At 41.7% G+C, this 15,790-nt stretch overlaps 1 protein-coding gene across 1 annotated transcript in view; it reads right to left on the bottom strand.

Moving 5' to 3' along the window:
- Positions 1-5,863: 5,863 nt before the first annotated feature.
- Positions 5,864-15,790, bottom strand: part of lpar4 (lysophosphatidic acid receptor 4) — a 46,528-nt gene continuing 36,601 nt past the window's right edge. The window contains exons 2-3 of the mRNA XM_020511744.2: positions 7,860-7,895; positions 5,864-7,763 (exon numbers count right to left, since the gene is read on the bottom strand). Of these exons, the coding sequence (XP_020367333.1) occupies positions 6,576-7,613 (1,038 nt within the window). The 5' untranslated portion in view covers positions 7,614-7,763; positions 7,860-7,895 and the 3' untranslated portion in view covers positions 5,864-6,575. The remainder of the gene's footprint in view (positions 7,764-7,859; positions 7,896-15,790) is intronic.

Below are 15,790 nucleotides of genomic sequence, written 5' to 3'. Positions count from 1 at the left end.
TAAAAGGCTATACGGAAAGGCTAGAAAAACTCAGGCTGTTTCTCTGGAGTGGCAGACGCTGAGGGGAGACTTGATAGAATGAAGATTTGTAGTTTGGGTGCTGGTTGTAGGTGTTGGTGTGTTCGCCGAGCTGGGAGGTTTGTTAGCAGATGTTTCATCCCCTTACTAGGCAATATCCTCAGAACTGATAGCCAGACTACTCAGACCGCTGGGAATCATGACAGCACCCAAACCGGCAGCCACATTAAGGCAGCAACTGCCCAGAGTTAAAGACCCAGTAGATACCATGGACAGGACAAATGTGGTCTACAAGATACCATGTGGAGACTGCACTCAACACTACATGGGACAAAGAGGCAGACAACTAGCAACCCGCATCCACAAACACCAGCTAGCAACTAAACGACACGATCAGATGCTCTTGGTTTCAATACACACAGATGAGAAAAACCACACTTTCAACTGGGACAACACTACTATCATAGAACAAGCCAAACAGAGGACAGCCGGGGGATTCGTGGAGGCTTGGCATTCATCTGCGGACTCCATCAACAAACGCATTGAATTAGACCCGATATAATGACCATTACAACTCACAGCAGAACTGGCACCTACCGGAAGCAGTAAAAATCAGACCATATAAATTCAAACATGATACATATCAACATCGCTTCACAGGATGCTCCACAGCACTGAGGGTGTCACCTAGTAAGGGGATGAAACGTCTGCTATCAAACCTCCCAGCTCGGTGAACACACCAACATCTACAGACTTGATAGAAGTCCATAAAATTATGAGTTGCATAGATAGAGTTGACGGTCAGAATGTTTTTCACAGAGTTGAAATGTCTAATACTATGGGGGCATGCATTTAAGACGGGAGGAGGAAAATTCAAAGGAGACGTGAGGGGCAAGAATTGTTACACAAAGTGTGATAGGAGTTTGGAACACACTGCCAGGGTGATGGTAGAGGCAGATATGATAGGGGCATTTAAAGGGACTTTTAGATAAGCACATGAATATGCCAAAAATGGAGGGATATGGACCAAGGGCAGGCAAAAGGGATTAGTTTAATTTGGTGTCATGTTTGGCACAACATCGTGGGCCGAAGGGACCGTTTCTGCGCTCTGCTGTTCTATGTTCAAACTGCCTATCTGCAGGTTTCAATCACACTTGGCCTCACGTCATCACTATTAATGAAGCTCAACTTTAGATTTGGTGACTTTCAAGGTATTAATATTTTCCTGAATGGAGAAATAGGTCAAATTGCCAGACCAAGCAAAATACAGGTAGCTCTCCTACGATAGTTGCGTTCTTGTTCAGCCTTGCGTTATAGAAAATCACTATAGAAAGTCGCATTATAGGGAAATCGCTATACCATACAGTAGAAAGTTTGCATTATCCAAACAGATAATGCAGGTTTCTATGGTGATTTTCCATAACTCGATTTTCTGTAGCGCAAGGTCACACAAGAACGCAACTATCGCGTAATAGGAGAACTACCTGTGGCTGCTTGGGAGACAGTAAATGAACTTTTGTTTCAAACAGGCTAAATGGGATGGGTACACCGTGAATAATCAGTGAAGTGTCTCTCCGGCTCCTGTCCCCAGTTTGTTCAGGGGATTCGCAGCTGTTGTAATTTCGATGCAGTCACTGCTAAAGACAGATTTCTATCCTCCCACTGCTTTGTTTCAATTTAGGGCACTCACAACAAATTTCCGGCCACGCTTTGTTTGACAATATGCTTTCTGATAGCACAATTGACAACTGTCCAGAGATGTAACAGCTCAATTCCTATCAGCATCACTTACCTCAGCTACGTCCAACCTCATTTCCTAACTGTGCAGGGCTCACTTGTCCCAGCTGATATCTGTTTTGGTGACATTTCAAACAGCAATTGCAACTCATCCATCGTATTAACCTATCAGCAACCTCTCCACGAAGAGTGTGAAAAGTTCACAATCGGACTCTTACAGTTCCCCATATCCCACGCCCTGTTTTTTATTGCAGCAACATTAGAAAGAGGAGCAATCCATGTAGATTGATCATTGAACTGATCCGGCCTTCAATCAGATGGTGATTCATTTGTAACTTAGATCAGTAGGATACAGAATTGCTTCCAAAATCAAATCAAGCAATTTGGGCTTTGTGTGAATGTCTGTGTATTTATGTCTCTCTCTCTCAGTATTTTGTCTTTGACCTTCTGGAATATAGAGTCTTCCCCGGCAAACATTGCAGAGTTTTGACTCTTTGCCACCATGCAAAAACAAAACTGCTGAGGTTAGGGATCTGCTAAAGAATTCTGATATCAAGAGTATCAAGGGTTATAGAAGGAAGGTGTCGAGATGCAGCTGTGATACAGATCAGCTACGATCTAACAGAATGATGGAACAGTTTTGAGGGGCTAAAGGACTTAATCCTATTCCTGTGTCCTAAATTCATTTTACTGACAAAAGCAGCTGCATTGCATGATACTCCTGGTAAGGATCCGGGCCCTGTGGATCGAGGCCAGGCCTGTGACCTGAGGCGTGACACAGGTATACCCCTTGCAGAGGAAGTTGCTGGCTTTTACCAGAACAATCTGATTTTCTGTTCGGCGTTGAGGCTGAAGGGAATTGCCATGATAGTCTGGACCAGCTGCAGTGCAGCATCACATTAGTGTCTCGATTATATCAATCACTAACTGTGTTAAATAAGCACAAACCATTCTTCCAGATGACAGCTGCCCTTGCTCAACTAGACACTGAAACAATCTCCCATCTGTCAATTCTTGTCTTACTGATACTGATTTCAGAGAGCTAGATTAACTGTGTCTGGTGACATCCCACTTCCCCTCTGAGTGCTGAGTTTCCCTTGTGAGCTTTTGACTTCCTACAGTTGGGACAATAAAAATATACATTGATAATAATCCTGTGTTGAATGCAGCAACAGCTAACAAATGTATTATACGGTGAAACAATACACTAATTCAGCCATCTGTCTAATGCTCCACTTGAATTCAGAGAATCTGTTTCAGGAACTATGCCCACCTCTTCACTGCCCCATCAGCCCACAAGGTTAACAGTGTGTGTTGGCCTTCATCCTCAATCCCAGCTTGCCATTATACTCTGATTACAGTCGATGCTGTGTATTCCTGACCTGGATGTCATCCAATGATCTACAGACATATTTTGTCCATCAACTTCTTTTAAGAGCAAGACTTGCTTTTTTGTCAGTAAAATCCATTCTGCAAACTAAGTACTAAAAAGACCCCATTAAGAAGTGGATGAAAATGGGAAATTCAGGAGCTGTTCAGACAGTAAAGGTGAAGCTGGCATGTGTATATGTGAAGTGACACAATTGGAAGCAACTGATTTTAGCACAACGCAATGCAAGCAATTAAATTTCTAGTTCTTAAAAACTAGAACTTTCTGGGATGTAAGTATAATTAAACTCGACGAATAATTTGCAAATCCACTTAGCTCAGACAAGTTGTAATCACATAAATGCAAATTTATTTTCATTAGGTTAGGTTCAGTGACACACAAACAAACAAGCAACGTTAAACAGTACAGCAGCACTACCTTTGAACGGAATGACTTGTTAAGGACACAGAGTACTGGCTCTCTCAAGCTTCAGGTTCCATGTATAACGCATTTATGTCCTAGACTTGTAAATCTCTTCAAAATTGCAGAGGTCTAAAGGATCGGAGACTCCTTTTTGACCTCTTGTATTGATTTGCCCTCAAGGTTTGAGCTCCTCTTGTTGCGTTACATTCCTAATATCTGCCAGACAAAATAATCTGTCTGAAATGTGACAGGTACGAATGTTTAGCGTAAGTTTGAATGTGGAGGAGTTATTCTTAATGTGGTTCACATCGAGGACTTGCCAATGCAGGTTGAGATTCTGAATCTTCCCTGCTGGCTGTGAACCAGGAATTCATTGAAAGGCTAGCTAAGTTATTTGAATTAAAAGCAAGACCTGAAAAAAGCCAGAAATGGTACAGTATTCAAGTTACCATGCTTTTTTTTTAAACTAAATAACAGATCAGATGCCTGGTTCATTTGGAATATGCAACAGAAATGAGGTGAATGGTGAGAGGTTGTATATTATCAGTTATAACTGAGTTTGAGAATTATAACAAGGAACATTTCTTCATCAGGTAAGCTTTGTGAGTGAACCAAACACGTGTTGGTTTGGGGTATTGGAGTGTGAGAATCTGCTACAGGACGGTCATTACCATCAGTGGCTGTTTGGGTCTAAAAAGTTACTGTATTCTATACAAAGTACACCAACATATGTCATCACTGTGGGCTGAATTTTCCTATTTGTAGGCAGCAAGTGAGTTTAATGGCTGGCAGTGAAGTAGCATCCGCAATCTTTTGCTTTTCACTGTCTAACTAATGCGACCTGGTTTTTGGGTGCATTTCATGGGGAATGGCCAGAGAGGAGGAAGTGCTGGCCACTACAGTGAACTTCTGGCATACATTACTTCTGGCGCCATGTTTGAAGGCCCTGCCGAGCACCATGTCAGATCCTTGAATGTCCCCTCACACTGCAGTACTCAACACTGCAAACGTCATCAAGACATGCTATATCCCCACTTCAGGACAGGAGGTGCTGGGGGACAGGCCTGGTAGAGAAGAGGGGATTGCTTTTTCCTGCTGACCACTTGCATACCAATCATCCTTCCTATTCTCTCATTGCAGCAAGAACTGAGCATCGCAACTGACCTATGTGTATTCCCTGGACTGCTTGCACTTGACCATGGATCACTGCCCAATTGGATTGATCATGGCCAAATCCCTGTAAGTAAAACTCAGTGATAAAAAGTGAGAGTGTTCAGAAAGTGAGTTAAAAGCTTTAAGATGTGATTATTTTTAACATGACAGCATCTCTGTGTATGTGTGGCTGTCGCTGCTCACAACCATAGAATCATTGAATCCCTACAGTGTGGAAACAGGCCCTTTGGCCCAACAAGTCCACAACGACCCTTAGAACATCCCACCCAGACCCATCCCCCTAACCTAAACATCCCTGAACACTATGGGCAATTTAGTATGTCCAATCCACCTAACCTGCACATCTTTGGACTGTGGGAGGAAACCGAAGCATCCGGAGGAAACCCACGCAGACACGGGGAGAACGTGCAAACTCCACACAGACAGTCACCCGGGGCTGAAATCGAACCCAGGTCCCTGGCGCTGAGAGACAGCAGTGCTAACCACTGAGCCACCGTGCCACCCATGTGACCTGGCAAAATAGAGTCATAGAATCATACAGCATGGAAATAGACCGTTCTGTCCAAACAGTCCACGCTGACCATGTTCCCAAAACTAAACCAGTCCCACGTGCCTGCATTTGGCCCATATCCCTCCTAACCTTTGCCATTCATGTACTTATCCACATGAACCATTCTCTGAGCAAAAAAAAGTTGCCTCTCATGTCCTTTTTAAAACTTTCTCATTTCACCTTAAAAATATGCTCCTTACTTTTGAACTACCCCACCCTAGAGAAAAGACCCTTACTATTCACCTTATCTATACCCCTCATGATTTTATAAACCTCCATAAGGTCACTACTCAACCTCCTAAACTTCATTGAAAAGCGTCTCAACCTATCCAGCCTATTTTTATAACTCAATCCCTCCATTCCCGGTAACATCCTGGTAAATCTTTACTGAACCCGCTCCAATTTAATAATATCCTTCCTATTGCAGAGCAACCAGAACTGCACCCAGTTCTCTAGAAGAAGCCTCCCCAACATCCTGTACAACCTCAACACGATGTTCCAACTCCTATACTCAAAGGTCTGAGCAATGAAGGCAAGCATACTAAACACCTTCTTAATGATCCTGTCTACCTATGATGCAAATTTCTAAGAATTATGTACTTGAATCCATAGGTCTCTCTGTTCTACAACACTACCCAGGGCTGTATAAGTCCTGCCCTAGTTTGTTTTACCAAAATGCAATATCTCACAACATCCATCAGCACAAAGTGGTATTGAAGGTGTGATGTGGTGAGAAACTGAGTTGGTCTGAGTGCAGGCAAGATGTAGTGTGGCTGGTGGTTTGTTGACATGGATTTGTGTGGATGAAGGAAGGATCAAGGAGGATAGTGGCTGTGGATCATGTAGGGACGTTATTGTGAAGATACATTTAACTGATGGCCAGGACATGCATATGGTGAGCTGCAGCTGATAGGTGTCCATTCTGTTTAACCTGTCAGGAATTTGCACTGTCTTGTTTCTCAGTGGAGGACAGGAGAATTGGAAGTGGGATGTAACTAGGGCAAGTTGGTTCTTTTAATGAGGTACAAAGGTGCGGAAATACAGCAATCACCACTCAAGGATGAGATTCTGAAGTTGCAATTCGAGAGGGAAATCAAGAACATTTTTCTCTTTTCCAAGAATCCGACTTTTTCACTCCTGCCCTATTTTGTCACTTTACTTGCCATCACTGTTGCTGCAACAGGGAAGGGAAAATTCCACCCTTTCCTTCTGAAATCCTGCAGCGTTACCACATAGAACATTTGTCACAGACAAGGTGCCGTATTAGAGTCCTGAAGGTAATCTTCAATCATCCAGGTACCAAGCTTAAAACTGAGATTCTAAATGAATATTGGCTCCATTCCGATTTACAGAATCGGCCATTGCCTCCCCCTTCACTGTTAGTGGTGTTTCACTTTTAAAAATGGAATCAAGCTTCGTGCAGGGTCTTATGTTGAAATACTTCTGAAAATATTCCGACGTAAAGTAATAAACAAAGGGGTCGAGGCAGCAGTTTGTGGTAGCCAGGCACAAAGTGATTGGATACATGGTTTTGGCAAACCTCTCCAAGGAGCAGTTTGCAATTGCTTGGGAACGCACAAGAGCATAGATAAACAGGATGGAGTTGTAGGGCACAAAGCATATAATGAAAATGGACAAGTGCACAATAATCATCTTCAGTACCCTTTCTTTGTTGGCTCCAATTGGAGACAACGTTTCTGGTTTCCTCAGAGTCCTCAGAACCAACGAGGAGCAGGTCAGATTCAACAGCAAAGGAATGAGAAATCCAACTATTTCAATGAATATGGTGATCTTAGACAGATAGGTTTTCCAGGTGTCTTTGGAGAAACCTTCGAAGCAGGTGGTACTGGAGTTATTCCCCCTGATGTTAGTGGTGGAGAATAGAGATGCAGAGATTCCCCCACTGAGCACTAGGAGCCACACTCCTGCACAAATGATGCTGGTGTTTCTCCTTGTCCTGATGGCCCGAGACCTGAAGGGGTAAACTATGGCCAGGAATCGGTCAGCACTGATGCAAGTGAGAAACAGCATGCTCCCGTATATGTTCGTGAGGAACGCTGTCCCAGAGACCTTGCACAGCCCGTCACCAAACGGCCAGTGGCGATTGATGTTGTAAAAAATCTTAAAGGGCAGCGTAAAGACAAAAAGGAGGTCCGAGACTGCAAGATTGGTCATAAATATTGTGGTCTCATTCCGCATCTTCATTTTGCAGCTGAAGAAATACAGTGAGGTGCAGTTTGTCAACAACCCGAGGATAAATACAACGCTGTACACGGAGCCATACAGGGTATACTTGAATGAGTCGTTGGTAAGACACGTGGGGTTCTGGCTGTCATTCCCCATGCCTTGCCTTGTGCAGCAGCAATGCAGAATCGAGCTGCATTCACAAGAGGTTTCAGTGCACAACAAATTGTGGCAGGAGTCACGTCCAAGGTTTCCAGATAAGGAGATGCCTTTGCACCATAATTTATTGTCTGTACAGCTGATCTACGCCTGGCAAAAGAAGAAAAGAATAAAACATAAACGGCATTTGAAAATGGAGGTCTCATTATCTAGTTGCCTTTCCTTTAAAAATGTTAAACAGCCTACCTTCTGCCCTTGCTTCAGAAAGTGGCGTACAATTTCCTGCAAAACAAAAGGTGCAACATTAAGTCGAAGGAAATGGCACTGCATATCAACATCTTATTTCATACTATGTTAGAAAATTAAAGCTCCAAAATATTTCCTCAGGAAATCCAGATAATGATGGCCCACAGCATTCAGATTTATTCATTCTGCAGTTGGCCTTTTTTCACCATATGGTTAAAAATTTTATCACTCTTGTATGTCTAAGAGCAGCTGACTTTCCTTAATCCAGACTCACTTGATTTGGAGTTATCTGATTTTCTGAACCCTTTGCTGTGTTGCTAATGTTGTTTAATTTGAATTATTCAATAGCAGGATTTTCTTTTTAAAGTAAACGAGCTGATTTAATTATTGAGAGTAGATTAGAATCAAGAGGTTTCCCAAGATAGGAAGGGCATGCACAGTCTCTTGCACAGTCACTGTATATTTGGTAGAAATCACAGTGGCTCAGCAGGTCAAACCAAAAGGAAATTCCTGGAGTAATACTGTACTTAAAACAAGAAGAGAACTTGATTTAACCTACAGACAGATTCATGCACAGCATTCACTAATTCTAAAAAGCCAAGCAGTTTAGAGAATCTGCTTTTCAACAAAGTGGGAAACAAAGTAATTAATTAATTAACTGTATTTACATAATGGCTTTCACTATTTTCGATCAAACAAATGTATTATAAGCAATACGACCTTTTGTAACAAGTCACCATTGTAATGTACTAAAACTAACTGTATTATAGGCAGAGGTGAATGCTTAATGGTATTTTTGCTAAGCTATTGATCCTTACTTTGCTTTTTTATGTCATTACTTTTTTTATTTGTTCATGGGATGTTGGCATCAATGGCTCGATCAGCATTTATTGTACATAGCTAGGGCAGTCGAGAGTCAAGCACATGCATAAGCCAGACCAGGTAAGGACAACAGATAGCCTTCCCTAAAGAACAGTGGCTACAGGGTAGCCATTAGGCTATTTTTCAATTCCATTTTGTAAAAAATTACATGCAAATTTCATTATCTGCCATAGTGCAATTTGAACCCATATCCCCAGTGGATTAGCATTGGGCTCTGGCTTCCTCGTCCAGTGACATTAACACTGAGCCACTGCCTTCCCACTCCTGGCACTGTTGCCAAATAAATGATCAACATCATAAAGCGGAATAGTCTTCAGTTGAGTTAAAGAAGTTGTTCATCTAATAGATAAAAACACAGACTATATTTCACACTTTTCAAAGGGCAGCCTAAAATGATAACCCAGTATAAATATTTCATTTTTCCCATTGTTTTTACATATTCAGTATAATCATCTGTTGAAATAGTAGTTTTGGAGTTTGTTTGTTTGTTTATGGAGTTTTATGGGCTATTCAATGGCTTTCAACTGCTGTAATGGGGCTTGTGAGTGTTTTACATAACATGGACAATGGTGAATGGGGTGAAGGTGAGGGAATGAGGGAGGAAGCTGGAGTGAGGAATTTAAAGAGAGGTCAGAAAGTTCAACTATATATCAGTGAGTAGTTGGCTGCTCTGGAAACACTGTGTTGAGGCTTTATGGGACTCATGAATAGCTTTTAAACTTCTTATTCTGGATCAGGCACTTGTCCTCCAGTTATTTTAGCCTGGGCTTATAGAATATCCCACCTACCAGGAATCCTGAGATAGAGAGGGATCACAATAGCAGATTCATCCCATTTCCTGATACCTGTTGTCAATATTAAAATCCTACCCCTTGCCTTTGTTCAGGTTTCAGGTTTCATGCAAACCTTGTAACTGTTCCTTTCTTGAGTCTGGTGTGTGTAGCGGTATGCTGTTTAGAGTTAAGCTTTGTAAAAATTCTGAACACCTTAGACTATCATCTTCATTTAGAGAACAAACGCTGACATTATCATTTCGTTCAGCTGACTGCTTTTCTGCTCCTCATTTAAACGTGGTGAATCTTCAACTTTAGCACAAGGAACAGCTTTGGAGTACAGGAATAAATTAGTTCAAAGAGTTGATGCTGTATCGTGCAACATTTACCAATTCCATTACTTCATCCACCACTCTCTTGCTATCCACTCCCTTCCAAGCCATGCCCCTGAATCTATCCCCATCCCAGTCTTTCTATCTCTCCTGCGCCACCCTCATTTCTCCCAGCGATTCTATTCTATCTCTCACAAAAAAAATTATTTCAGCCGAGTAATTGTTGGGTTTTCCTTTTCCTTCCAGATTTGTTTCCCAGCAACACCTTTCACTCCATCATCGATTACTGGCAGCCTCTCACGCGTCATGTACTCAGGTCCTCCTGTGCCCTAGGCACTGCCCACCAAATAGTCATGAACAGATGTGTCCTTGAAACTGATGAAGCAAAACAGGAAGACAAAAGAAATGAGTATTATTGTTAACCCCGTTTTAGCACAGGAACATTTGCTGATCCAGCATCTGACCAAAAGAGATTCTCTCTCTTCCACAGGAAATAGTCTGTTTATATTAAAGCTAAAATATCTTGTTAAGTGCGCCTTCTGCATTATATGTGGATTGTACAGCAAGTTTTCCTGTTATCAACTATTTTCAAAATGTGATACACAAAACATTTTTGCAGCCATCTGAAAACCAAAACTATGATGTGATGTTTGTGTTCATTTTCTTCTACCAACAGTTACTCTTCAGTGCTTTGGGTCAGTTTACATTGTAAAAATTTATAATAATCAAATGTTTGGTAAGATAGTTGATTGTCTTCTCCTAATCGTCAGTCTTTTTTTCTTTAGCAATAGTTTTAAAAATGTAGTTTACAACACTGCACGTTGTGTTCAGACTAGTACCACATGTGGAGCCAAACTCGCAGATTCTAAAATAATTGTTGTGAGGCTAACTATTTTTCCCTTTGTATTCTAAGATATGCATGTAGCTTGACTTCTAGTGTTGAAAAGTCATACAGTCATAGAGAGGTACAGGACAGAAACAGACCCTTTGGTCCAACTCGCCCATGCCAACCAGATATCCTAAATTAATCTAGTCCCATTTGCCAGCATTTGGCTCATAACTCTCTAAAACCTTCCTATTCATGTATCCAGCCTTTTAAATGTTGTAATTGTACCAGCTTCCACCACTTCCTCTTGCAGCTAATTCTGTACAAGCACCCCATCTGTGTGAAAAAGTTGTCCCTTAGGTCCCTTTTAAATCTTTCCCCTCTCACTTTAAACCTACGCCCTCTAGTTTTGGACTCTATCACCCTGAGGGAAAGACCTTGTCTATTTACCCTATCCATGTCCCTCATGATTTTATAAACCTCTATAAAGTCACCCCTCAGCCTCCGACATTCCAGGGAAAATAGCCTATCCAGCCTCTTCCTATAGCTCAAGGCCTCCAACCCTGGCAACATCCTTGTAAATCTTTTCTGAAACCTTTCAAGTTTCACAATATCCTTCCTATAGCAAAGAGACCAGAATTGCATGCAGTATTGCAAAAGGAGCCTAACCAATGTCCTGTACAGCCACAACATGACCACCCAACTCAAATACTCAATGCACTGACCGGGGCAGGTGGAATTTCCGGTAACAATCACAAGGGAAGTTTTTAAGTGTCCATATGCATACAGAATTGACTTGAATAATTGGATCACACTGCCATTTGAACTTATGGATACTCTTATGATTTATTTTGATGAAACAGTGCAAGAATTTGTGTTCCTAGAAAAATAAAGCGAAATAATTCATATCAAATGTAATTTTTTTAGGGGAAACAGGTCATGTGGAAACATTTAAGAAATGATTGGGTTGCAACTTGAGGAAGTGGGATATTAATTTTTGGGACTACTCAGATGCCTTTGAAAATTTCTCAAGCATCACACGCTATTAGCTTTTAAACCCAGTGGACATGTCCTTTTCAAATCGCACTGAACAAAATGCATCTACTTGAGTCCTGAGCTCAGATAGCAAGGCAGAATAAATGGACCACTTCCCAATCCCTGTAGAGTAGTTTCTAATCCCAACACCCCCCACCCCCAACCCCGCCACAAGAAAGTCATGCAATTAACCCATCAAAACAAAATCCATTGAGACCAGTATCCATTGACTGAAGATAGACCTTTTATCTTTTTAAGCAATTCCAAGCATAAGCAGTAGGAAATAAGAATGGGAAGGGTGGGTATAATACTATTCTTGACTGAGCAGGCATGAAGTTTGAAGCAGTGTCTTAAATTAATGACACCCAATTCAAACCTACTTTCACTACATCTCAAGTTTCACTCATCCTGAAACAAAATATATTGCTGCAACAAAGTCCTGGTTAAGCAAGCATTTTTGGCATAAATCTCAGCGTGTCCATTCATCAGGACAGGCGTGGCAAGTTTTCCTTTTGTTTTATTTGTAAAGTTCATTATCCAAATACAAAGAAAAATCCTGTCAACCTCCTTCACTTTTATCACAAAACTTGAATAAGTCCATCCTTATGTGACCCTGTTTGAATTTTTGTTCTCCCAGAAACCATCTTAATCATGCAACCTCCCCTCTTCAATCAATGGGTGGCTGAAGGGTAGGGGGAGGGAGGGCAAAATCTTTTTAAAGACAGGACTTAAACGCAGAAATTGACTAGTCAGTCAGAATTGTTCTTATACCGGGGCAGATACATGCAATCAGCAACCAGGAAATTTTCATCTGAAACTAAAGCTTCAGCTAAAAATACAACATTATTATTGTACTTAACTAACAATACAACATTGCCTTTGATTGCTTAGACTTTGTAATCACGAATTATTTTTCAGTTTGGTCTTAAAAACACCAAAACAAGTTGTTTGTTCCTCTTATGTCACGCCCGAATATTTTGATAACAGCTCTGCAAACAAAGAAATGAAGACTTTAGACCATTTACTGACTAGTTACAGTAGCAATGCATAATCACTAATTTTCGAGTATCAAATTCCACTAAATATGAGTCGACGTGACTATCTCTTAATCTTTGATGTTCTGGTACTTCCTATTGCATTTACAGACCATCTGGACCAACATCTCCGGGGATAGCAATGTTAAGCCATTTAAAATCCATTAAGCTTGCATCATGAGCACAGCAAGAAAGGATGAAGATGGCTTTGAAAACACATACTTTTTGTTAACTCTTCACAGCAGTATTTTTTCATTTAAAAAATGCAATTGCAGAGTCGTAAGCCAGTCCACCCACTGAAAAGGAATGAATTTAATGCATCCCTGTGCATTTTGTGCTTGATAAATAATTTCGAGGAAGCTTCAAACTTATCATTTTCAGTCATTTTTTGCTGGTAGGCTGCATTGAAGCTGCAAATACTTCACTGACTGAAATTTTGATTTTTCGTTGGGAGCAATTTTCTACTCATCAAAAGGAGGGACATGGATATTGAGGAAATGGATACTTGCTTTCCCAGTAACCTAAATTAGCATCAAACACTCCCAGGTCAGTGTCAACACTGTTAGTGAAGCACAGTAAAAGCACCGTATAGTCTGCCAACAGCTTGTCTTAAATAACAGCAGCATGGCCCACTGCACAGATTTGGCAGCTCTCCAGTTCCCACACTACCCACCTGTGGCCCTCCTGAGTGCAACTGGCAATTTGGAGTAAATTAGATCCAGGTTTGGGCTGCAAACTCAAGCCTGTGTCGGAAATGGACTGAAACACAGGCCCAATACACTTCACACATAAGTCTTCTGCAGACAGAGAAAACCTTCATTCCGTCAATTCAGTCTCAGCTTGGAAATAGGTCCTGGCAGTTAAATATTTTGATAGTACTGTTCCAGTACAAATTCCACATAGATTCATTAATTAGGTAGCAATGATGCACTTTCCATCTCTAACGTATAAAGATTCTTTGGGCGTGTATTCATGAATACCAGAGCACTGGAGTATATGATTCATGGATAATTTGATTCATGGTTACAGGCCTTGAGTTCAAACACAAGGTCCCCTGACCAGAGTAAATGTGTGTGACATGCTTTTTTTTTCTCTTTGACCCTGACGAGACTAATGCTGCATTATAGACCAGATCCAAACTCAAGGGCAAAGGTTACAATATCCTGAGGGGGTTTTCCATGTCAGGGTGGATTGCTGATATTCAATCGGAATTGGGGCCTTGGACAGAGCAAGGTTAATGCTCGTCATTGCAGTCTTATGGCTCTAACCTTGACTGAGGCTGTGATGAATAATAATCTTTTCCCTCAGTTCAATCCATTGGTTTATGGCAAATGGGAAGAAAAGTGAAATTCAATGTATTGAGATCACACGGTTGACACAGCAAAGTGATCCCACAATCACCAGATCAGGTTAAAGCTCTGCCGTCCTTTCAAATTCAGGGTGAAAAGCCAGTAGACAATGAAACAATTTGCAAGAGAAGGAAGCTCCATAAACACCCTTATCCTCAAAAATATTGGATGTCCAGTACTTCAGTCCAAAAAACAAGGCAGAAGCATTTCCAACCATCTTCAGCCAAAAGTGCCGAGTGGATGATCCAACTCAGCCTCTTCCCAAGGTCGGCAGTAATATTCCCTCTAATTCTTCCTGAATGTTCAGATCTCCTCATTGACGGCACACCAGCAACTTCTGAAATGGCAAGTCAATGCGTTGGCATGCCTGTCATGCCTACCTGTGCATGTGTCATTTTGGAGTAACCTCATGATGCCTGTGCAGCTTAGAGGGAACACTGCTCACCAGCATCATGAATGCCAGTCTTCAACCAATTCAATTAATTGCATGAGCCCTAGATACCACAAAGGCTGTGGACCCTGACATCCCAGGGGTAATACGGAAGGCTTATGCACCAGAATTAACCATGGCTCTAGCTAAGCTTTTCCAGGAGGACCACAAGACTGGCATCTATCTGACAATGTGGAAAATTGTACAGGTATGTCCTGCCCACAAAAAACAGGACAAATCCAACCCAGCCAGTTATTACCCCATCTCTCCATCCTCAGTCATCATTAATCTATGTCAATTAGCATTGCAATCAAGTGACGCTCACTCCGTGATAACCTACTCACTGCTTCATAACTTGGATTTGGTCGGGACTACTTGATCAATAATGGACAATAAAGTTAAATTCCAAAAGTGAGAGTCATTGATCAAGGGAGCATTTGACCAAGTTTGGTGTCAAGGAACCCTAGCAAAACTGAAGTGAATGGGAAAGTTGATTGGAGTTATATCTAGCACAAAGGAAGATGGTTATAATTGTGTACCTCAGTACCAGGACATTGCTCTAGGCCCACCCATCTCTAGCTACTTAATCAATGACCTTTGCCCCATCAGAAAGTCAGAAGTGGGGATGTTCACTAATGATTACATCTTATTCCACACCATTTATGACTCCTTGGATACTGCATTTCCTTATGCAGCACGACCTGGACAATAATTAATGTTGGGCTGGCAAGTGAGAAATAGATTTCTCGACACCAAATGCCAGGCAATGACAATTTCTAAAAAGAAGGAACCATCTCCCCTTTGATGTTCATTGGCATTTCAACTACTGAATTCTCCAACCAGCAACATCTTGGGCATTATCAGAAACTGAACTGGACCAGCCACATAAATACTGTGGCTACAGGAATAGATCAGAGGCCGGAAAAAAAAAACAATCTTTGGTACAAAGATAGTAGGAACTGCCGATGCTGGAGAATCTGAGATAACACGGTGTAGAGCTGGATGAACACAGCAGGCCAAGCAGCATCAGAGGAGCAGGAAAGCTGACGTTTCGGGTCGAGACCCTTCTTCAGAAATGGGAGAGGGGAAGGGGATTCTGAAATAAATAGGGAGAGAGGGGGAGGCGGATAGAAGATGGGTAGAGGAGAAGATAGGTGGAGAGGAGACAGAGAGGTCAAAGAGGCGGGGATGGGGCCAGTAAAGGTCAATGTAGGTGGGGAGTTAGGGAGGGGATAGGTCGGTCCAGGGAGGACGGACAGGTCAAGGAGGC

This window comes from Rhincodon typus, chromosome 14 (genome assembly GCF_021869965.1).
Source record: "Rhincodon typus isolate 14 chromosome 14, sRhiTyp1.1, whole genome shotgun sequence".
In the NCBI taxonomy this organism is placed as follows: domain Eukaryota; kingdom Metazoa; phylum Chordata; class Chondrichthyes; order Orectolobiformes; family Rhincodontidae; genus Rhincodon; species Rhincodon typus.
This window is presented reverse-complemented; position numbering and strand designations above follow the sequence as displayed.